Source organism: Meleagris gallopavo, chromosome 16 (genome assembly GCF_905368555.1).
Source record: "Meleagris gallopavo chromosome 16, MGAL_WU_HG_1.1, whole genome shotgun sequence".
NCBI classification, from domain to species: Eukaryota; Metazoa; Chordata; class Aves; order Galliformes; family Phasianidae; genus Meleagris; species Meleagris gallopavo.
Window position 1 is genome coordinate 2,909,525 of NC_139419.1, and position 24,020 is coordinate 2,933,544.

The window sequence follows — 24,020 nt, forward strand, 5'->3', positions numbered from 1 at the left end:
CTTTCAACTCCCAGAACAGACTACGTGTTTGCATGCCCGTGCATTAGAGATCCAGCTTGTATCATCAGTCATCAGTGAAGGGGATTTTAAAAGCTCCCCGTCAGCCTGTCTTCATCCTATGGTTCTCTGCCCCATCAGGCACAGGCAGGACCCATTCTTTGGCAGCATCACGGTGCTGCAAAGTGCAACAAAGCAAGCTGGGATGGAAGCATCACTCTGCATTTGAGCTCCTGGCAAGGTGCCTTTCTTCCCAACGAGGTTGATGCTGCAGACCCTGCAGTGTTCCCAGCAGCTGTCCTGCCAGTCACAGAGGGGCCCAACACAGCTCTGTACCACACCATCCATCCCTGCACTACGCACTAACAAACTACTCACACGCAGCCCTCGGGGCCTACACACCTCTCTCTTGTTCCCTGTGTTCTTTTAAGCTATTTCCCACCTCCACTTACACATCAAGCAGAAGCCTTATCAGAGGCCTCATCTCCCTAAATAAGTGAGAAGCTGTTGCCTCAGCACAAACTCTTCCTATGCTCCATCTTCAGCAGAGAGCCTCCTCACTCACATGGGGCTGCTGTTGGAATGAATGGGAAAAATCTCCGTTTCCAGAGTACAAAAAATTCTGGTTAGAAACATTACTTGTTTCCTCTGTGGGTTGTTCAGAGATGGGGCTGCTGGTAACAGACTGGGGCAGCCAGCAGGAACACACACACAGATGTGTCAGCTCTACGAGTACCAAAGGTTTCTCTGCTAGGGTACATGGGGAGAGACTTGAGTAAATGAAGTGTTCAATAGCAAAAAACAAAACAAACCATGGAAACAGCCCACAAGTCAGCTGCCTGCTGCCCTCCCAGCCCACCTACAGCAGGTGCTCCCGGCAGTCCTGACCCTTCTGCCACCAGGATGCAGATGTGCCCAAGTTCCCTTCTGCTCCCCCCACAGCATCAGAGATAGTTTAACCCATATTTCAGAAATCAACCGAAGCTCCAAGGTGCCTCATTCCTGCTGTCTCCTCTGTTTGTTTGCGAGATGAGTCACACAGGTGTCAACAATTCTAAAATGTGCAGAGCTGGGAGGTGCAGAGCATTATGTGAGAAGTTATTAATAGCTGCTATCAACCACATCTTTGATCTGCAGGCCGTGACTTACAGCTGCTGCTCCTGATGACGAGATGCCAGCAGGCCCTCATGGACCTCCGTTTCCCTTTCTAGTTTTTGGATTTCTACTAGAACAAACTCCAAAATTTCAAAATTGATTGGATTTGGCAGCCAACGTTGCAGTCAGAAAGGCAAACACAAGCAAGTGAAGCATAAAATTTTACTTTACAAGGGGAATATAAGGACTTTGAATCCCGCTTCTAGCAAAGTCTTTGAAAGACTTAAAGGTTGACATCACACAAAACAAACCTCCAGAGAACACAGCTCCTTTCTGAAATTTTCCACGTAACCCTTAATCCATATCCATGAAGATAAACTTATCATTTGTTCCCTATAAATAATTAAAGGGATGCAGGAACTGGTTCCGACACCCCTCCACACTTCCACCTGAAAAGGAAAAGGTAATCTGCTACCATCCAGTGCAGATTCGACCCATATGGCAAAACAACTCGGGACATCTCCGTCCATCAACCCAGAGCCACCACAGGCAGCAACTCAGAGCACAGGATGAATCAGCCACCTGTCATGTTATGTCAGTGCCATCTAATCCTGCTGTTAAGCAATGCGGATATCAAACAAACACACGCAGATGAAAACATTCAGGCAAGTTTCCCTTTCCGCTAATTTCTGGCTCAACTTGCCCAAAACTGAGAAACAGGGAGGAAGAGGACCTGCAATGCAATACAGAGCTCACACCACACTGCTCGGCCTATAGGTGAGGCTCTAGAGGTCATTGGAGCCAGTACTCCCTGCCCTAAGCCCCTACCTACCAAAGCAGAAAAGAGTGTTTCCTGAAAATGACAGGAGTGACAAGGAGATGGATGCACAGCAGGGCAGTTCACTTCATTAGGAATCCCAGGAGCAGCAATTACTACAAGCTTTACTCCATTTGAATTACAGTGTCTGTAAATCTGTATGCTGGTAGAATTAGACATGAAGAAAGGAAAACTCACATACTTACAGTTATTGTGAAATCTATGGAATAAAAATGCCAAGATTTAAGATCACAGAGATATTTCCAAATATTTCTATTCAGGATCATTCCACTACCACCAAATACAGCAGGGAGGTAGGGAATAATTTGGCAAATGGATGTTATAATTTACCTCATTATAGTCCTGTTTCAGCCTGCAAATTTACATAAAGAGAATAATAACATAAGAATCCCTTTGAGAAACACTATCTTCAGAAAAAAAGAAAATGTTTTTCTTAGAGAAAACCCCAATATAAAAAAAGCAGTTAACGTAGTTACTGGTGCTCTGGGGCTCTCAGGCCCAATGCCACGAAGAGAAGAACAACAGCAGACAGGTACTTTACATCCTCCAAATGCTCCAAGTAAGGGCCTAATGAGCACACCCTTACTGACACAGCCTGCAGGAGAGCCTCGCTACACACACTGCAGGGAATCGCCGGCACCACGCGGTGGGTCTTACTGACGTTGCCATTCTGAAGTCTGCACGTTGCAAACCTGCCTTCTGCAGAGCACACTGCTAGGCAGCTCGGTCTTAAACGGCCTCAGCTGTTCCTTGACCGGGGTTAGAGAAGGATGCTGCTTTATTACCTCCAGCTCGGCGTTATGAGCGTGCAGCTTCTGCACCATCTCCTCGGCCTCCCGCATGCGCCGGCTCAGCTGTGGGGAGTGCTCTGCAGGGGTCAGCTCGCTGTCATACGACTCCAGGATCGCTCGCATCCCATCCCGCTCCTGCAGGGAAGAACAGAATTCATCGTTAGGGGTAAAGGCCCTCAACTCGCTCATACTCTCCAGGACAACGTGTTTTTCTCCATTGGAAAAAAAAACAAAAAACCCAATGGATATATTCTCATGGTCTTTGTATGTGCATCGAGTCACAGGTGTGAGCACGCAGCTCTGATAAAATCGATGAAAAAACACAAGAAATGAATAATCAGGTTGTCTGGGGTATAAAAAAGCACACATCCCTTGCAGGACAGCAACACTCATTCACCCTAACAAGCAAACAACAACTGAAACCAGAGCCTTCCTTCTTTTTGGAGACACTTTTCTAATTCAACGGGCTGAACAGATTTCTTCAGCAAAACGTTGAGTGCAGTACTTGACATTTTTCCTGCCAAAGAATTCCAGCAGTGAATGAACAGAATTATGGCAACAGAAATGAAATAGATTTGATGATGAACAAAGTGACTAAGAGCAAATATCCTCCAAATGGTATGTGACTGATCACCTGTTGAGCACTGCAATATTCAGTGCTTATAATTAGTATCTTTTCAGAGGTTAATACCCTGCCGAGAATGTGCTTGGCTCACCTTCCTATTTGCTGATGGTTATAGACAGGAGGATCCCTCTCCATGCTCTGAGAGCTTTTACACTCCCAAGTACAAAGCTGGGCTTGAAAGCTAACTGTGTTAGGTAGCACCTTGTGGCCAAGACACTGGTGGGGACAAAAGGCTGAACCACATTCCAGAAAGCCAGGTATGTTTTAAAGAGATTGCTGGTTACAGTGCAGTGTGCATACAGGGATTAGAGAGCTGATGAAATGTTTCATATTTTGACTGTATTGAAGAGCCTTGATGTTTGCAAGGCTGCAGAACAGAGCCAAAGCAGTACATTCCCACTGCATAAATCAAAAGAGCAGAAACTCCTAGGAAATCTTACAGGGTTGCTTCCCTTTTATTGCTGAAATTTCTATCTCACCCTGCTGCAGCAATGCACAAACGTTCAGGGCAAATCCATTATCTCTGTGAATGCTGCGATCACAAACATCCAAACCGTTATTAGAGGATCACTCAGCTTTATAGCTGTGCCGTTCCCAGGCCACTGCTGCCACAGAGAACTTGGAGCAGCTCACAAGCATTGCTTAGCCATGCTGAAACACTTGGCTGGGACCCTGCTCTCCTGTGGAAATCAAAAATTACCGGGATAGGAAAACCCTTTCCCCTCAATCCCAAGTGTTAAGGGCTGTATTTCAGATAGAGGAAGGGATGCCAACTGCTCAGTCAAGCAAGCCTGTACCTGAAGCCCATACCCTTCCCATTCAAACCTAAAGGTCAAACGCTGACTGCGGATAGCAGGTGTATGCATGGGGAAGGGAAGGAACATCCAAATTCAAGGTGTGAAAATAAGAAGGGGGCACTGCCACAGGAATGGTTTTTGTCCAGAGCATGTGATGATGCACTGAAAGGTCAGCCACGATGGTTGGGCTGGTCAGCAGGTAAAAGGATCTCAAGATCAAAGCCCAGCCGCGGGCTGCAAGAAGTGCGTTAATGAAGAAAAACAGGTTCTAACACAAAGTGTTGGAAGCTATTATTGGCTTCTTGCTCTGGCCTGAATGAAGAGAAATACTTTTCTAAGGAAAGAACAGCTTTCCAGTAAACTTTACAAAGAATTACTGATCTAACAGACACATGAAAAGAAAAACTTCCATGTTACTGTGGGAGAAGAAAACCAGATGGAGTCACACCATACCTGCCTGGTAATGAACTTGTTAAGCAGAAAACCAGCAGTAAAGGATGGCTCCATCCTTCTCCCCCAGCAACACACACACGTCACCCAGTCTGCCAAATGTACTCTCCAGAAGGCAGCTGCTTTTGCTTAGAAAATGACTTTCATTCTCCGTTTACCCCAGAATCCCTGTCTAGGACACAGAAGAGTACACAATGATGGCATTTATTGAAGTTACTGGGTTTATCCTTGCACACTGTTGCAATTACAGCATCATCTCACTAGCTCTCTATGTACTCCAAGCTGCTCACAATCCTAATTTTCTGCAAAGCATCTTTCATCAATGTGATAATTTAACATGGCAATGTTCTCTCCATTACAGGAGGGCAGTTCCAAACCCCTGAGCATTTTTTCAGCAGCAAACAGGACCCGTGGCAATTCCCATCACACTTGGCTTCCAATTAACTGCTGAATATGAGGTCAATCGAGTCCTTCCCAGTAAGATTCCAGCAGTTCCCCAAGCTGTTCAGCTGCAACAACAGCAACCATCCTAATGTGGAAGCAGACGATGTTGGATGAGAACAGGAGCAGGACATTCTTATGGGGTGTGTTTCCCCTGAAGCCAGCTACAGACCTTGCCCTTCAAAGCTGTACACTGAAAAGATGCAACTTGCCAGGAAAAGGCATGCACAGCAAACACAGCACAAGCTGCATTGAAAAAAAGGGGCTGAAAAACTGGAATAAAGGGCGGCATAATTAAACACTTGATCCTGGAGTCTAGTCCTCCTCCCTAATTATTTCTAAATATTAATACTGTAATGAAATCATTTCTCACCAACAAGTGGTCCCCAGCTCCATTTTCCAATTCGTCCCCCACCGAGAGCACTTACTGAGAGCTTTTCTCTCCCTCCTAAAGAACTTGTTCGTTTGGCAGGAAACTGAAGTTCTTGTTAAGAAGTTCTCTGTTTAGAAAGATTCTCAACAATTTCATCCTAGTTCTGTAATTGCTGCAGTATCCCCTCATCCCATTTGACAAGATACTCCACAAGCCCATCAAAGACCTCTGCAGTGACTTCAGTATCTTCTCTGACTTCTTCTTACGCTTCTGCTCTGTCAAGGCAGTATTCAGCAGAATTGCTAAAATGGGGTCCCATGGAGAATTTCCAAAACATACCCAGCACAAAGCATCTTTGCTAACCCATAACTCACACCCTGACTTTGCAATGGCAGTTCACCAAAAGCAGTTTCTGTAAAGTCCTCGGAGGAGCAGGAGAACGCAGCACACATTTGGGTGTTCTTCACTTTGGCCAGATTCTAATCAACACCAGAACAGAAATGCAGCTCGCTCTAACCATGTTCTGAAGGGCCTGGTTTGAGCCCTAGGATCAAACTTCTCTCCGGTTCTTCTGCCACCATCTCTATTCCTTCTCTTACCTAAAGCCAACATTTGACCCATTTGATAAGCAACTCGAAGACACAGAAAAGTTTATTGACACTGACACACCAAAGTGCGACAGGAGCAGCTTAGAAACGGCAGTAACATAAGAGAGTTCTTTTAGGAACCCCTCTTGGGGTTGTTTTTAGGGGAAGAGCTGATAAGCCTTCCAATAAGCATCCACTGGTTGCCACCATCCTTACAGCACAGCCACATCACCAAAGCAGCACTGCACACAGCTCCAGGGCAGCCCATGGCCTCCGACACGCAGGGAGGAGAACACACAGCTCCTTGCTGTACGTTGGAAGCAACTGGAGAAAAAGTAAGATATAGTAAAAGAATTAAAAATGCCATCGGACCCTTTATTTATATTATATATAGGTATGTATAAATAAAATCTCAGGCCCTATTCTCCTTGATGCTTGTTGGCCCCTCCTCAAACATAAACACAGAATTCACCGCAGACTTTCTAATTAGTTGGAGAAAAGAAAAATCAATAGGAAAGAAATTAAAGTTACAAATCTCACTGAAGTCAGTCACACACTCAGGGAAAATCTGCTCCTGGGGTAAAGTTTATCTAGTGTCATAATTTTATTGAAATCCTATATCTTCCTATTGACTTTTATCGTTTGAAGCTGGATACCACAGTTGTCATTATTAGAGCTTCAGTGTTGCTTGCAGACCCAAGGTTTTGGGTTGGTGTTTTTTTTCCCTTTTATAAACAAGCTGTAATTGTCTGTTTTATTGATCAATAAATCTTTGGGCTGCCTTTCCTCACCCAGCTTCTGCTCTGTTAAGACTCCTGCGCCATTCTCTGAAAGAAAATATAAGGTTGTTGTGTTTGAAAGAACAGATTGTTTTGTCATTAGCAATGAAAGAGCAGGAATTGTGCTGGTCGGTTCTGATAATGGCTTTTTAATGACAAATTCTAGTCAAAGTAAAATCTGCTTTATTTCCACATGAGTGAACTTCAACTATTAATCCAAAACCCAAACACAGCTCGCTTGCTTTCTCACTCCTGCACGGGTTCCAGCCTGGCAGAGGAGAGAGACTTTGTAAAGTGGAATCATAATGATATTTCCCACTCAGTGCCTTTTTGATGGTGCAGAAATATTCCTGCTCCTAGTGCTAGATGAGCTTTTTGTTTAATTAATGATAATTTTAGGAGAATGCTAATAGACTGCTTCATTATAGGAAATCAGTGGCAAGATTTCCCCTCCTCTTCCTCTCCAGACTCCTAACTCCAGATTAGTGGCAATAAGAGAGAGCTTCAAAACAAGACTGAAGAAAAAATACAGAGCTTCAACATCAAACAGATGCTTTTTGCAATCAGGTATAATTTAGCTAACTACTCCTCCTAAAAACACAAATAGAAGAGAAAGATGAATGGAGACGCGTGGTTTTTTGCTTTAAGCTATATAGGTATACACGTACTAAGTGTTTGAGGCTGGACCAACTGCTTAACAAGATAAAAATTAGCAGTATGAACTGTCATTGTGAAGGAAGACAGGACATACAGGCTCTGGCAATTATCAAGCACTTCATAATTGTGGTATCTCATAAAATACCTGAAGAAAATACCAACAAACAAACTGTAAGAAGATAGAGAAGAAAAGGAACAAGAAACAATCAACTGACACTCAATATGAATAATAACAAACCAGTCTATTTTCCTTCTTTGACAGGTAACTTGTCTGCTGAATAAAGGCAAATAAATCTCAACTTCAGTGATGTGTTTATCAAAGAGAATGGTTACAATTCAACATCATCTCTGTAATTGAGAGAAATGAATTTGCATCAAGGCGATGAAATTAATGACAGCAAGGCACTGAGCCCTGCATCTCGTGTAGCAACACAGCGATCTCCATAAGCTGCAGCATCAGATGTCATTATTCCACATCCTCAGCCTACAGGTGAAAGGAAGTTAGTCCAGTTTTACAAGTGGCTTGGTCCTCTCTAGCAAATATTTTTTTCAAAAAAATTGTTAATTATACCCATAGCTACATTGTTAAGCCCAACTTCGTAATTAGGTGTTGGTCTTCAAAGGCTGTACACAAAACATCCCATTGCCTCACGGAAAATGGCTGGAAGGAAAGGTAAAAGAAGTGGCCACAGAAAGACCTAAGAGACAGAGGCCTGGAGATTGAAGGTACACTGGTTAAAAATGCCAATTCAATCAGACTTTGCTGCTATGGGAACCTAACTAAGAGGAGATGCATTTCCTCAGCTCCTGACCCTCCCAGAGCATTGCTAACAAGAGTTAATTGAGCCTGCCAGAACAAACACGTCAAGCAAGAGTAGCAAAAATCAAATTACCAGAGACTTCTCAAATCCCCCTTGTCAACAGCAGTATCTACTGTCACCAGAAGGCAAACCCTTCCCATTTCTCTCAGCGTTCTTATCTTTGGCACTAATCACATTTAAACCAACGTTTTCTTTTCCCAAATGTCCCAACAGTTTCCTTCTCAGAAATAGCTATTTCCCAACACTTCTCTCTATGGCTGACCCTACTTCCACACTACTTTGCAAATTAGTACTGACTGCAGACACACATGTATACACACACCATTGACTTTCTACTCAAGGCCCCAATTAAAGCAGCATTTACCAAAAAGGCAGTTGACTCCATAAAACATCCAGCAGATTTCACTGAGACCACAACTGAGCGAAGAGGCCGAGACAGAGGGAAAGACAAATGGCAGCTGCTTTGGGATTCCCCAGAAAGCCCAATCACCATCTCTAAACTTCTGCACTCCAGCACTACTCTGCAGCACAACAGCTCGACTGGCAAACGTCCTGCAGGTAATTTTAAATGTGCAACTACAATTGCATGTGTAACTCATAGGCTCTTATATTCTGCAACTCCTCCTTCAGATTTACAGCTCTTCCTTTCTAGCTATTGTCCCTCAGCTTCAGCACTTCAGCAGAGAGGGCTTGGCTTTGCCTTACGACCTGGCAATGGACCAGTGCAAATAAAACCACTGTAACTCTTCTAATCTGTCTCTGATAAATCCCCTGCTTACCATCCTCTGGAAAATTGTTCATGGTCTCTAAAAGCCTCATCCTGCTTAAAGCACATACATATGCCAGATGACAAGCAATCATACAACTGACACTGCAGCAAACTAAATATTATCTGACTAAAATACCCCCGGGGTCCTCTTGCTTCACAGTGAGTTTAACATGTTTAGTTATGTTTCTTAACCTCCTGCTGGGAAATAATTTTATGGCTGTTCTGGTGAGGATTTTTTCCCCGTTTAACTCCCTTCCACTGGGATGTTTACCACCGCCTGTCTCGAGCACAAGCTCTGTTTTCTATCTGTCTCATCTATTCATCCAAAATCCCCTTTCTGCTGCTCCTCTCAGCCCCGCTGCTCAGACAGCAGCAATCCCACACGAGTGTGAAGCTGCCGTATCCACTTGGCTCAGAACAGAGCCACGCTGCTCTGACAGCTACATGGCACCATGAGTTCAGTTCACATTTGAAAAATGATCGTTTAAAAAAAAAAAAAAAAGAAAGGAAACACCATACACTCCTTCCTCCTAGCCACTCCATTACCATCATTGGCAGGAAGAAGGCATGCAAACTGACAGAAAATGTATTCGTCCCTACTTACCACCAATAAATAACTTATATTTTATTCATCCATTCAGAAAGAAAAAAGGGGAAAAAAAGTGTTATTCAAACCTGAAAATAAAGTTTTTATGGCTGTGCATCAGATTCTTCTATTCCGACAGTGTCTACAGCACATAAAAATTCAGCCCTATACTTACTCCTTACCCTCTGATTTCTTTCTCCTTCTGCGCAGTAAGTAACCCATATTCTGGCCTCTAAATCTCTTAAAAGCCAATTTCCTGCAGGTTTAACCTCTTAAATATCATTAAGTTGAGAAAAGACTGAACCATGCTCTAAACCAGTGCAGTTATCTCTGCAAAAATAAATAAATAAATAAATAAATAAAATAAATCTGAGAACCAAGCTCATGCAATCAGTTCAATATATTAAATTGAACTTAGTAATTTCTTGGTCTTCTTATAGACTTATTTCTGTTCTAGAAATACAGCAAGTGTGGCTTTTTGAGACAGGCAAACAAAGCAGGGCTTCTAGCTAATGCTTCACCCAGCTGCGTTATTAGAAAATGTTCCTTTTCTAGATTTTACTTAATTCACAAAATATTCCCTCTACCTCATAACTTCAGGATATAAAACATCAAGAACTTCAATAAGATTCGGAAATCACAGGTCAGATCATCCCATAGGTCACCCCTGCTGAGTCTGGGCTGGCTTAAGAGAGCTGATTTTATCACATCCAGTGATTGATCTGAGACAAGTGATAATAAGCCATTACTTTGAACTGAAGTTCTACAGTTTACTGCAGTGTGGCCAAAACAGAGATTTCACATTACAGAAACCATGTGGGTTACATGTTTTAACTTGCATCACTTGAAAACACAAACGAATAACAAATTCAATGCTTCAAGCATATAAGCCAACTTTAGCTACTGAAAAGAAAAAGGAAAGAAAAGGTTAGAAGCATAAGCTGCACCAAACAGCACCTCCTTGGCCTTGTTAGATCAGTTTCTTCTCTCAGCCCTGACAATATACACAGAACACATCTCATTAGCACAACCAACAGCCCATATGCAGGGGTTGCCTCAGACGGTGAAGCAAAATACCCGAAGCTCAGCTCCTCTCCAGCTATTTCCTTCACTTTCTCTCCCTTGCATCAGAGTAGGAGGCTTGTTGAGTGGCTGTAAAAGAGCCTTCTGCTCCCTGAAAACACAACCTGCAGCCAAAGTTGGTGAAGCAAAAGAGATAAGAAGGGGCACTGATGATGGGAGGGAAGGCACCAAGCTGAGTTCTCCCAAGAGGTTCAGCCACACAGCATCTGATCACTAATGTCCATCAAGCTGCACTTTGAAAGAGGTCTGCCACCTCTCACTTCTGGATTCCTCAGCCCAGATTTGTAGCACGTTGGCACTGGAACTGGGTGCTGGCTGGCAGAGACCACGAGCTGTCCTGGGCGGTCCTTCCTCCCAGGCCCAGGAGTGCTGACGAACAACATCAGGTGCCCAAAAGGCACAGAGGCTCTGATGTCCAGGGTCTGCACCATGCAGGTATGGGATTGTGGTCCTCTGCCTCCATTCCAGTTCCAACTTCACCTTAGACTTCACAACCCAAAAAATCAGTATTTAGTAAATGTGTGTGAAAAACAATGTCTCACTGACAACTCCTCTGGATACTTTCATTGCTCACGTAAATATCCAGCCTCTTTCCGAACCCCGATGAATTCATGACCTTGCCAATTATATGGTGGAAATGAATCCCACAGCTTTTTCCACCGCTTGAAAATGTATTTTCTTTTATCAGTTTTTAATTTGCCACCTTTCAGCTTCATTGAACACCTTTGTTCTTGTGCTGCGCAGACAAGGAAAACAACAGCTCCCAAACAACTTCTCTAAACCATTCATTAGACTGCAAGCTATCAACTTGTCACCTCTTCTTCAACTACTTTTTAAGGTAAACAATCCCATCTTCACTTTTTTTTGGTTTTTTTTTTCAGCCCAGCTCCAGAGCTGCAGGTGCTCTCACAAAAGCCCAGCCAGGGGATGCCAAGGTCCAGCTGTGAGCAGATGGATACACTGCAGGCAATCCCCTGCTCAAGAAGAGAAGGCACTCCTATACTTAAGAAAGAATCTTCAGCCCCTGTGACAACTGCCCACATACGCGGGTTTCTTCAAATTTCAAATGTTTCCAAAAGAAAATATTACCTTTAAATAACCTACAAGTTAGTTGGGCTAATGTTAATATTAGCTGCCACTCAGCAAATGCTTTCCTTCCAGAGAGTTGCTGGAGCGCTGCTTAATTCATGCAGACAAAAACGTTCCTCTCTTTGTTCTCCCTCCACTGGCTCTGCAATATTAAGTCAACAAAATCTATCCTCAGAACTGCACTGACATCAAGAATGTTATGCTCAAACCATTAGACAAAATGCAAAGCACTGAAGTCAAGCTTCATTAAAAACAAGTGGAAAAATCAGTTTACCAGAAGAAAAACATTATTTAGGAAATATATTCATTATATACATCTGAAAAAGAATGATGATTAAATGTTTAAAACCAAAACATTCAGCAATCTTTTAATTAATATTTGATCACAACATTATGCACGCTCATATTTGTTTATGTTTTGTTTTCAGCCAAACCACACAGCAATAAAGACCACAGGCCCAGCATTCACCAGATCTGCTTTGTTACAGACTAAAATCACGGTTTTGTTTCCATACTAAACATCTGCTGTGTATTATTGAAGAAAATGGACTATCAGCATTTCTACTTCTGGGCATAACTCCTTCACAGCGAGTAGAACTGACTGTCAAGAAGAAAGATGCAGGAGCAGAGGGCTGAGGTCTCTCCCTGGCACCTGATACGGGGAGCTGGAAAGCAGTAGTTAGCAGTGAACGTGAGCTCCTACCTCCACACCACAACAGATCCAAGATGCAGAACTGTCTGGATAACTCACACAGACTTTAGCTCAAATTTGGCCTCTCCTATACTCCGCGTACCAGAAGGACAGGATGAACCATACCCACTGCTTGATGCCAGGAGATGGGCAGATAAAAGGCAACAAGAGCCGATCATTCAGCAGGAGCTCATGATGGCAATCCCTCTCCTCAACTTTCTCCAAAAAGCCGTTCTTACTCCACTCACAGCTCTTATTTTTCAGGCTTGTCCTTGCCTCTTCACTTCTAGTAACAACACACACGAGATCATGTTAAGACACAGTGAGAATAGAAGGTGAGAACAGAAGTGCCCAAGAAGCAGTGAGCTGCTTGTCTCTGCCACTGCCTTGTGCACACCAAGGATGCTAAACACACAAAGTCAAAAATCAACGCTATGCAGAAGACTCCTTGTGCAAAACATCTGCCTCGAGTCCAGCAAGCAGCAGTAGGAGCTCTACAGCAGGACGTGGCACAGCAGCCCTGCCTGCACCCTGAGCCGCCGCAGCATTACCTGCTAGAAGTGATCCCACTAAGTCTGAGAGTACAAGCCTCAGCAAAAGTTCATCTGTTCCCCTACAGCAGTTTGTTACATATGTGAAGATACGTCCCCTCCAGACTTCCCCAGAATAAGTTTTCAGCTCCCTCTCACTTTCTGCCATTTGCTGGACTGTAGTTTCACTGAAGTTTCCATGCCTATAGGAATGACAGGCACGCTAACCACATGCTTCTACAAAGACCTAGCTATTCAGACTTCTTGTTTCCCCCTTTACCAACAGTTCAGGACGATAAACAAAGAAACAGCAGCATTAAAAAAAAACCAAAAAACTTTTTGGACAGAGCTTCTCCCTACCTCCTCCCTCAGCAACAAACAGCCATCACTTTGTGCATCACACACTCACCCCGTCCCGCACGCAGGCTGCCTGACAAGGCAAACTCTAATATTAGATCCCACTCTTATTAGCTGAGATCAGAGAGCGTGCCGCTGCGCCCCGCAGGCACCGCACTCCGCACAGGTTGCTCTCTTTCACAAATCACACGTAATTGCCTCTTTAGCATCAGCCACCAAATCGAGTTGAACGTGATCATTATTCTCTAAATTCAACGTTCTTGCACTTCAAACACATATTTCATACTTAAGGAATACTTTTTAAAATAAAAATGCTTCGAAAGGCTTAGAATTAAAGTCATTAGACAATTTGACCCACTGATACAAACAGCAAAGAGAAAAGAAAAGCAACTCCCCCTATGCTCTAAACAGCAATTTCTTTCCCACTATCCACACAAAGAAACAGGGGGTCTCTGAAGTGGTTTTAAATCCTAATATTGGAATGAATGGAAGGCGATTGATACGGCTGTTATTGGTACCACCACAGGAGGTGTTACACACAGCCCAGCAGCACTGACGGCACTGTGCTGATCTCACAGCAGAGCGGAGCCAGGGGCACACATCAGACAGACTGCAGGGGAAGCTCTGCACCACGTTGGGCACACGGGTGATCTCTATACTGGGGGCTGGCAGGAGGCAGGGGGATGGGCAGTGCCATCGCACATACATCATAGCACGCAGCAAATGCAAGCTTGCAGGAAGAGCGCAGGGGTGGCAGGAGATGGGAAACAAAACTCAGCTTGGCTGATTTCACTGTTCAAAATTAAGATGATTCACATGGTCCCTATTTTGTCTGCTACCAGAATGCTTTAAACAGGAGCAAGGCTGCTGACCAAGAGACGAGGACCTGTTTACTGGGTGATTAAAGCATGCACAAAGGACTGGCTAGTGTGGACTTGCAGCAGGCTGGAAGGGGAGGACAGCTACTCATCACTAATGCTTGCTTTCACATTGCTCTCCTACTCAGCTTGCTGACAGTCTGGCATGCTAATGGGTATTCAGGATTTTTTCTTCCCTTTCTTTGCATCTATCATCTTTCCCTCTACATTTAAAACCTGTTTAGTTACTTCTGGATCATCTCTGATAAGGCTGGATGCCCAGCCTTTGATTTCTGATTTCATCCCTAAGCTTCCTCTGCTTTTCATTCACTGGGGGAACAGTTAAACTGCATTTTTCCAGTTTGCTTTTTAAATGGATAAGAACTGCCAAGAAGGGCAAATCTCACATTTCCCTGCCACTTACAGGTCAGTCTCCTCCTTGTTTGCTCCTACTGGAACAGTGCTGTCTCCTGACATATCAACCCTACACATGAATGCAACTGAAGTGTCACCACGGGCTCACAAAGAAATCTGCTATGGTATCATCAATTCCTCTTCAGATTTCACTGGTTAACAGAAATAATGAAATTTGCTGCCTTTAAGAAAAAAATAAAAATCAAAATTGTTCACATATTCCTTTATAGTTCTGAGTTGAATGCACTCTTTGCTTTCATCCTCAGTCTCATTTTGTAAAACTTTTAACTTCAGTTCACCAATCTAGCACAAGCAAGAGACTCTCCCTTCTGGGCAAAACTGGAGCAGACACAATTAAGACAGGCAAGGAGCTGAAAAATGCCAAGGGAATATACGCAAAAGCAGGTGTCTTATGAGGACACGTTTCAACTAACTTGGTTCCTGGAAAGCTTCCCCTTAACAGGACAGATATGTAGCACTACCTCTAGGCTTTCACGCCGCCCTTGTTATTAGTCAATGTTAGAAGCAGCACATTAGGGAAGTTCAGCAGCAGCACCTCTGCTTTATGGAAGCGAAGACTGATGCCCAGCAAGACGAGGGGGCTGTGGCCATTCAGCATCTCAGCAGAATGGGATGAACGGGTCTCTGTCAAACCTTTGGTCAGGGGTCTTCCAGTTAATTCACTCTTATCAAAACCTATAAAATCTGCGTTTTATCAGCTATGCTCCAGCTCTGTTTAGGAAGGGATCACTGCTTTTGTGCAACTACTTCTGCTACAAAAAGAAACAGAGAAAGAAGGCAGAGATGTTAACAAGCGTTGACATTTCTGAAGTGTTCCTGTTGAGGTTTTGGGGCACGTGTAACAGCCCAGCTACGCTGAGCACAACTTTTAGGTCTCGCAAACCCAGAAAGGACCTCTGGTAACAAAAACCCAGACAGCTCCCCATAACCTGCACTTAGCACATAGGTGAGGAAGGACATCACAGCCCAACGGGCCCACGCTGCAGCAGGCTGAGCAGAGCTGTAGGTGCAGGCTAGCTCGTCAAGCCGCTCAATTTACATGCAGCAACAAAGCCATGTAAGGATCAAATGAAATTAATTCTGTCTAATGACAAATTAATTGTCCATGCCAACCCTTAACGTCTCCATCCTCAAATGAATTTCCGTGTTATTTACCCTCCGCAACTTCCCACGGGGAAGGAGAAAGACAGCTGCTCAGATTAAAGAACCAAACAGAAGAGCCTCTGAGACAAAGGATCTTTTCATTTTCTGAATGATTGCTCCACTCCAAAACATCTTATGAGAAATAATGTTTGGGTTTTGTTGTGGTTTTGTGTTTCGTTTTGTTTTTTTTTAAACAAAAACAAGATGCAAACTGCCTGATTTGATGCTATTTCATCACCTCAGCACCGAACGCACCAACTTTTAATGGTATGGAAAGCCAGGCTTAGGCAGAAATAATGTTCCTGTTATAAGAAAAATAAATTGCCAACAGACCTAAGAATGTGTATTTTTCTCATTTCATATTCTTTAAGGCACGAATCGCTGTAGTTCTCATTTATTGAGAACAGGAACATTTTTAAAGGCATTTTTAAGATGACAACAAAGCCGTGTCACTGTAACACCAGGCTGCAAATTCCTTCAGGCCACCACAAAAATGACACATGCTGCAAGATCCCCACTGCTTTGATTTCACAACCTTATTTTAATGCCTCTGAAACATCCCAAATCATCTGGTTTGACCACACCAAATAATATCTCTCAAAACCACCATCTAATGGACCAATTTTTCTGGGAAATAAAAGCTTTCTCTAGCAGAAATGTCAGTGCTACATCCCACTTAAACAATCTGCTTTTGTGCCTAAGGACTGCCCAAGCTTAGGGAATGGGCTCGTAGCAAAGAACTGCTCCGTTCAGCCCTGGAGTTCTGGACAGAGAGAGGCAAAATGGAGAAGAGACACACACAGATCCCAAGAAACTCAGAGAAATTCATGTCTTCAGCCTGATCACTCCATCAGTTCAATGGTTTTACTGGATAAGCATTGCTGAAGGATGTGGGGCAGCTCTTACATAGACAGAGGTCCAAGTGCTTTGTCACACAACCTAAAACAGGGCTTTTAAAGGTTATTAACTGTAGAGTTGATGCAGTAACCTCCCAACTTCTTCCAGTTGCGCTGGCCAACAGCAGAATTTTACATGGTTTCAACTTGTCAGACTTACAGCAAGCATGAATTAACCATATAGTACAGCTCTGCTATACTACCAGAATTCTGGCCCAAACATCCCTGCAACCTCAGAGGAAAGCAAAACTTGGACACTGCAAAACTACGAGGCGTGACCTGGAAAAAAAACTGACAAAAATGAGCACAATCTATCAAAGTAAGATTTAATTTATCCTAGCCGCAATGCTTTTCTAAACAGAGGAGATTAGGAGCAACAGATTCGCTCTTGCAAAGCAGAAACAAAACAACTTTTAGTTAAGAAATAAAGCAGATGGCCCATGCAGATTAAAGAGTAGGTGCACCACAATGAAACAGCATACTGCTGTGCACAAATCCCACAGTAATTACAGCAGCGGCGTTGTTCCACTAATGATGCTATGCCTGTGAACTGGGACAAATTAACACAAAGACACACATGCGGGTGACTTGCAGCCCAAGGGAAGGTGAATATGATGGAGAAACAGACATTTAAGACAATCACCACAAATTAAATGCTGTAAGGTACTGGCGAACAATTTGCATCCCCAACAAAAAGCAGAATATAGGCAAGGATGTGTTCCCCATCTGTCCTAGATCTGTATGAAAATTGATGCTTTCTCTAGGGATTGTGCAACCAATCTTTCTCATCTTAGATGTATTTGAGCATCTTTATTGCTAGTCTACATTCTGTAAGTTCTGTACGGCTGCAAAAGAGAATTGCTATCACTGGGGCTGTCCTCAGCCAGGCTACATCACCTCTAACCAGCCCTTGGTCCAACACAAGCTTCCTTAAAGCAAAGCCCCATCTAACTGCAGTGCCTGCACTGACTCTCCAAAACACCTTCAGCTGCTGGAGCAGCTATTCCACAGCTTTATGTCCAACAAGCAGAGTCACTGTGCAACATTCCACCCTGAAGAGCAGAACACTGTACTGCCTGCTATTGATGCTGCCTACTTCTGGGCATCAAGAGCTGGAAGGTCTAAGAGCTCTCCCAGCCTGGACCACTGGAAAGCAATTCTATATTATTTTGTGCTTTGGATGATGCTAAGCTAATGAAGGTCCTGCAGCCAGAGGAATGCTGAGCCTGGCCATGACCCAACTATAAGTTGCTGCTGCTGCACACAACACAGAGCTCGTTACGTATCTGTGCTCCAGACCTCACAACCAATTCAAAATAATGACGCTTAATTACATGAATGGGAAAAAGTCTGCTACGTATCGTTTTCAAACCTGTTGAAGTCTCTTTGAATCTGCAACCCCGTGGCCTCGTGCTTTATTCCATCAGAAGTTAATTACAGGAGAGGCAGTTTCCAAATGTATTAAGAGCTATCATATATCGAGGGGTCATCTGTGCTGGAGATGGGAAAACACATTAACAAGAAAGGTTGTCAGCATCTGAGTTTTCTTAGCAACATTCATGAATGCAAGCACAGAATCCATGACCTCTTTTCTATCAGAGCCATTCACAAAGCTAACATACAGAAACCATCCAATGAACCAGACCTCTCCAGTGCTTTAATTTGCTAATTTCTGCTCAGCATCACTTTTCCCCCCACATTACTGTGACTGTCAGCAACTGTGTTCAGCCAGGATAGAGAGCTTTCCATCATGGGTCAACACAAGTCTGGAGAGATCCCAAAGATCATCCTGGTGCTTTACAGCTTTCTTAAAATGCAACACTGGGAGATGAATCTTTCAGCCAGGAAAACCATCCTTTTCTGTACAGAGGTCTTCAGCAGAGGTCTGCATATAGGAAAAGTGATTCTTCTGAAATATTCATGTTGTTTACTGCTCCTGGTTGCTCCTTTGCTGCCTATCTTCAGGGACGGCCAAAAATTAAAAACAAGAATCTAATTTCAGTTTTAGGAGTCCTGCTATGCCTCCTGACTTGCTCTACTTAAGTTTCAGAAATCAAACTAACATAAAATTTTAATTAAAAAAAAAAAAAAAGCTAATGAAACGACAGAAAAAAAAAAAAAAATCATTATTTCAAACTTTTCCTTTCATCTGTATCCGATACATCACTTTCTGCTCCCAACATCCACCTACATCAACAACAACCAGAAGGTTGGAAGGAAAGGATGCAGAACCAAGGACTTGTGACCCACAAATCAGACAAACACCGGCGCTGAAGAGTTTTAAAGATTTATGCTCTCCTCCCAGTGGCAAAACAACAGAGGCACCGCCACCAAATATCTCACAGAGGCCCATATATTTATAGGTCCCAGAAAAGGTCTATTGCAAAAAGTAGCAAAATATGCAGGTAATACCTGAAAACAAAATCCTCCAATTTTTCACCAGTAAACTGCATTGTCTACAGAAAAACATTCAGCCTTAACTGCTGAAAATAGATGTCTTCTCAAACACATATAACAAACATTACAATCATCCTTTTTGGCTGCAATAGTCTTATTGAGTTTCTAATTTTTCCCACTTTTTGAATAATTTTGCTTCTTAATTGCAGTAAAATCTCTCAGTTGTATTATAAAAATATCAGTAGTCTGATGGAAGACTGAACTTCACCCCAAAAAACACTAAATCTCCTCTAGACAGAACTGAAGTCAGAGCCTTTGTTTGAGCTCAGATCTCAGGAAAGTGGTAACCACTAATGCTTATGAACAAAACACATTTGTATTTTATGGTGCAAACTGGGTTTGTGTCAGATTTGAAAACCTCCCATCTTCTCCCACATGTTAAGAGGAGTGCAGCTACACATCCGTGTGACATCCTCCATAGCACCCATCCTCCATAGCACCCATCCTCCACCAGCCCCACTGGCTGGGAAAGGCAGCACACACACACATCAGTGCTTACCAGGGGGTACCTAAAGGGGACGTGTCCCAAAGGCTGCGAGTTCACTGCTTTTTTGAAAAGCAGCTCCTTTTAGGTTTCTTAGCTTAATAACGCTAGTGGTAACCAAAGCCACAGCCAAAGGCCAAAGTTCCCTTTACATCTTTCCCCTCCATCCCTTCTCTTTGAAACCAGCCAAGAAACTTCCCATTTTTTTTCCCCATTTTTTCAAGCTTCGTCTCTCAAGTGCTTGGAGAACACTTTTGTAATACAACACAAATAAAAGAAAAAGATACATACATCATCTACCTGCACACACACACGTACTTACACCAGTGCTAAGAAAAGCTTGAAAGTAGTTCCCTGCTTTTGTTAAATGCTTTCATGTTTGCCCCAAACCAATACTGTATGCACAAAACCCACAAGTTGAACAGCTTGCGTAAGAGATAAGCTTTACAAATCACTATATTTTTTTCTTTCTTTCTTTTTTTCCACAGCAGAGCTTCTCTCTTCCACTTGTCAGAGCTCCATCAGCCCCCCACAGCACACACTGTCTGCTCCACACGTTGCCCCCCTTCTCTTCTACTACCACAGATGTATTTCCCACCCCTAATGAATTCGGAGGGCTCCCTGCCTTCCTGCTGGCAGCTCTATCACACTCCCCAGCTGCACTTCACAATAGGATTTAGGCAGCGATACTGACATTATATCGGCTTTCTCCACCATAGGGAACAGGCACGACGCGTGGCTCGGAGTTACTCAGCCGACCCCAGCTCACGGAGCAAACCTTGAGCAGCACCCAGCAGCTCCAGGAGCACGTGGATGATGCTACAGAAGCACACGGGAACAAATCCCAGGCAAGGGCTGTCACACGGAGCATTTCATCTGCTCAGCGCCGCTGGGCTGGCTCAGGAGCGGCTGTGGAATATCAACTATGAGAACTCAGACACCAAATTCCCGGGGCATCTCTCGGCACCTGCCCAGAAAGCTGAGGTTTGGAAGCATGCAGGAGATGACTTATGACTGCTCAGCACGGATGAAGCTTCCCACTCCCGTCCCCAGCAAAAGCTCTTCTCTCTCCCTTCTCTTTAACTCTTTCTCAGAACGTCCCACTGTCTCCCACGGCCAAGTGACAGCCACTTGATATGTTCAAGCACTGTGTTTCACACCAGGAAAACCACAAGAGGCTGAAGTGGAGAAAAAGAAGGATGCTGAGCAGATGTTTTACAGCAATCACACCAAGCCAAGGGATGCAGATCTGAGTCCGTGGAGCCGCCTCACTTGGGCAGTCACTTCACATCACAGATAGCACTGCAGGAAACAAATGTGCCCCCAGCTGCCTTTGGTGCCTGGAAACTTAATTACCCTCAGTGCCCTCAAAACACCTCAGACATCCTCAGCAGCTGGAAGACCTCCGTGCCCGTGCTCAACAAAGTGGATGTTTTGCATCTTTTCCTTGAGAAGCGCAGACAGTGAGGCTTCTCATTTTGCTGAAGCATTAAACTCCCTCTTGAAATGCAACCTGGGATCAATTCTATTTCAGCTGTTGTGTAGCAATTTTAATCAAGTGTTAAAACGGAAGATATTGAAAAACTACCTGAAAATATAATCCTCTGAAACAATGTGAAAATGGAATAGGCGAGCAATAATGCAACTGGAGCAGAAAACGATTACATTCACTCTCAGTTTGCTCACACACTGAGCACCTGGTCTGCTTAATGCTGCTGCAAGGAGGCAACAGGAGATGCCATTCCACACCCAAAGCTGTGCTCCCAGCTCCCTGCTACCCACAGAAGTGCTCCTTCCTTCTGCAGAGATTTCCTCTTTCGAACAAGACAGATTTAAAAAAGTGCTTAAAGCTCTCTATTTATAAAATTGCTTATGTAAAGATACTATTGTGAATGAAGTATTAAATTATGCAGTGCAAGATGTAATAGAGTGAATTATATTCAGTAAGATCACACACTACTGAAAATATGCAAAAAGCAGTGCTACAGGCTTTGAGTTGTCAAGCTACACACACACACACACACAGACATATATATATATATATATATTGCTCAGCTCATTATTTTCTACTGTTTCCATGTGTGATAACATGCCCTGTGCTGACACTTCTCCTATTCTCCTGGCAGACCCTACATTAGCATGTAAATAGCTGGCAGATAGGAGGAAATGAAAGCGAGGAAGAGCTCTTTAATTAACTTTAATCCTCTGAAAATCCATACAGCAATCTGTTCTGACAGTTTTCTACACGGGATCTTCTTAGGAGGTCCCTAAATGCTGCCTGCAGATCACTGCCAGGCTAAACTGGGGAAAAAGAATGAAAAAAACAAATCGTGGAGACATTATTTAGACATATTTCTGCTGTTCAGTGATGATGGTGACTGCCATCTGGCATCACCACAGCCGTCATTAGTCCCACTCGGGATGGGGAACAGAAAGATGCTGTAAGGAAAAGGACTGCATGCCTCCCATCCGTGCGACAGCCAGGGGCCAGCTCTGGGCTCAGCACACAGACCTCACACACACATACAGGGCAGCCTCCTCTGCCTCTCAGTGCTGCATGTGCTGCCCATGTTTGCCCTCTGCCCCGTATTCCCACAGCCTGCAGTAAGCACAAAACTCTCAAGGTTGAAGAGCAAAGCAATTCTGTTGTTAGAAAACCTGATGGAACAGCTATAGAGTGGCACACAGTCCTTCAGATCTCAAACAGCAAAATGGGCGATGGATGATAAGATGTAATCATTGCTCCATGACTTCCTTTTTCCAAATGGAAGTGACAAGTTTTATGAATGGCCCTCAATTACATGAAATTTCAAACAAATTTCAGTGGCTGAAAAATCTGAGGGTAAATGGAAGGAGACGCAGTGCCTCAGCCTTTGGCTAGAGAAAACTACTGCAGTGTTACTGGGTGGGTTGGATCCAGCTGCAAAGCAGCATCCTGCTCCTGATGGGAGTTGGTACAGGCATCACAGGGAGCAACTGCTGTTGAGGCCCCCAACAGCACAGAGCTGGCCATTTCTGTCATCACTGAAAGAAATGTTTCCCTGCAGGGCAGCTGGGAGCATCTAAAGGGCAGAAAGCCAAGGAGAGAGCTCTTAGTCCTCGGGTTTCCTCAGAGTTGAAAGAAGGACCAGGAGAATTTGCAGCACTGAGGTCCAACAGGTGAACTGGGGGAAGGCCTGGCTACAGCACGGGGCATCACATAACAAGCTGGAGAGCTCAGGGCTGTTTGCAGCCACCTTTTTGCTAAGACTGCACAGCAAATGCAAGAAAAATAGGAAGTAGTGCAAAGATGAGAGCCGTGAAAATCTACCCAGTGAAATGATACAAAAAGCAGATAAGGCTGTAAGAGGAGGAAACAGAATCATAGACTGGATGCTTCTTTGAGGCAAATGACCAGCTTTTATAACATCCACTCAAGACAGAGACCAAACCCCCACTGTTAGGGTCAGAGGGAGGAATTCCCACCTGCCACGCTGGGGGTCATGCTCATCCTTTCCGGCCCAGACTTGCAGGTATGGAGCTGTTTTAACAAATACAAATTGAAAGAGTGCAAAAGACAAATACAAACACATATCTCGCTACGTCTGCTGTTCTCCAAGGATTCAAAGAATAAAGCCACAGAAATAAGCAAAAAGGTGACCTAGAAAATTTGGCGTGTCAGATCACAGGCATATCATTAAGCAAAGAAACCTGACTTACACCATCAGTCTACAATCAGTCACCCACGCCCATCAACCAGCTGTCCCACTCCTATCATTTCATGGTCTCCCATCAGCTGAACCACACTGAGTACAAAAACCACATCGCTCCATTATCCCCTCTGACTTTTTTTTTTTTTTTTTTTTTTTTTTTTTACATCTCTTATCAGGAGCAAACGTTTCACTTTATTCATCAACCCAGATTTCATAGCTAGAAGATACAGAAAATATCCAGCTTGGCAACTTCAAAAACACGGCGACTGCTAATGCTCAGAACAAAGCCTGCTCTTATGAATATGTAAGCATGAATTTCAATAAAATGACCTTTAACATAACAGGTTCTAGCTGAAGAAGCAAATCCCTACTGCCACATGAATTACCACAGATACAGGTGTTCCTTCTAGGATTCACCTTACACAGAATAGTCCTTACACCCGCTGATTGCTAATCCACTTTAAACCGTGCATTAGTTCGCAGCTTTGAGGAGTTATGTTGAAATCTAATCTGATTTTCTAGTACAAAGAAACATAATAAAAAGTGCACTTAACAGCTATGAGGACAAATAAAAGCTGGAAGTGGAATAAGTTTATAAAAACACTATAACCATATCCAAGGTTGCACTTAAGACATTTTCAGAGCTGGGTATTTGCACTCGATGGCCAAACTACAGCCTCACTTTATCTGCCATCTGCTC

The 24,020-nt window shown here is 43.7% G+C and overlaps 1 protein-coding gene across 2 annotated transcripts in view; it reads right to left on the bottom strand.

Annotated features, from left to right (window-relative positions):
• MAD1L1 (mitotic arrest deficient 1 like 1) overlaps positions 1-24,020 on the bottom strand; it is a 321,728-nt gene that overhangs the window by 191,103 nt on the left and 106,605 nt on the right. For both annotated transcript variants that reach the window (XM_085237768.1, XM_085237767.1), the window contains exon 12: positions 2,716-2,856. In XM_085237768.1, the coding sequence (XP_085093894.1) occupies positions 2,716-2,856 (141 nt within the window). The remainder of the gene's footprint in view (positions 1-2,715; positions 2,857-24,020) is intronic.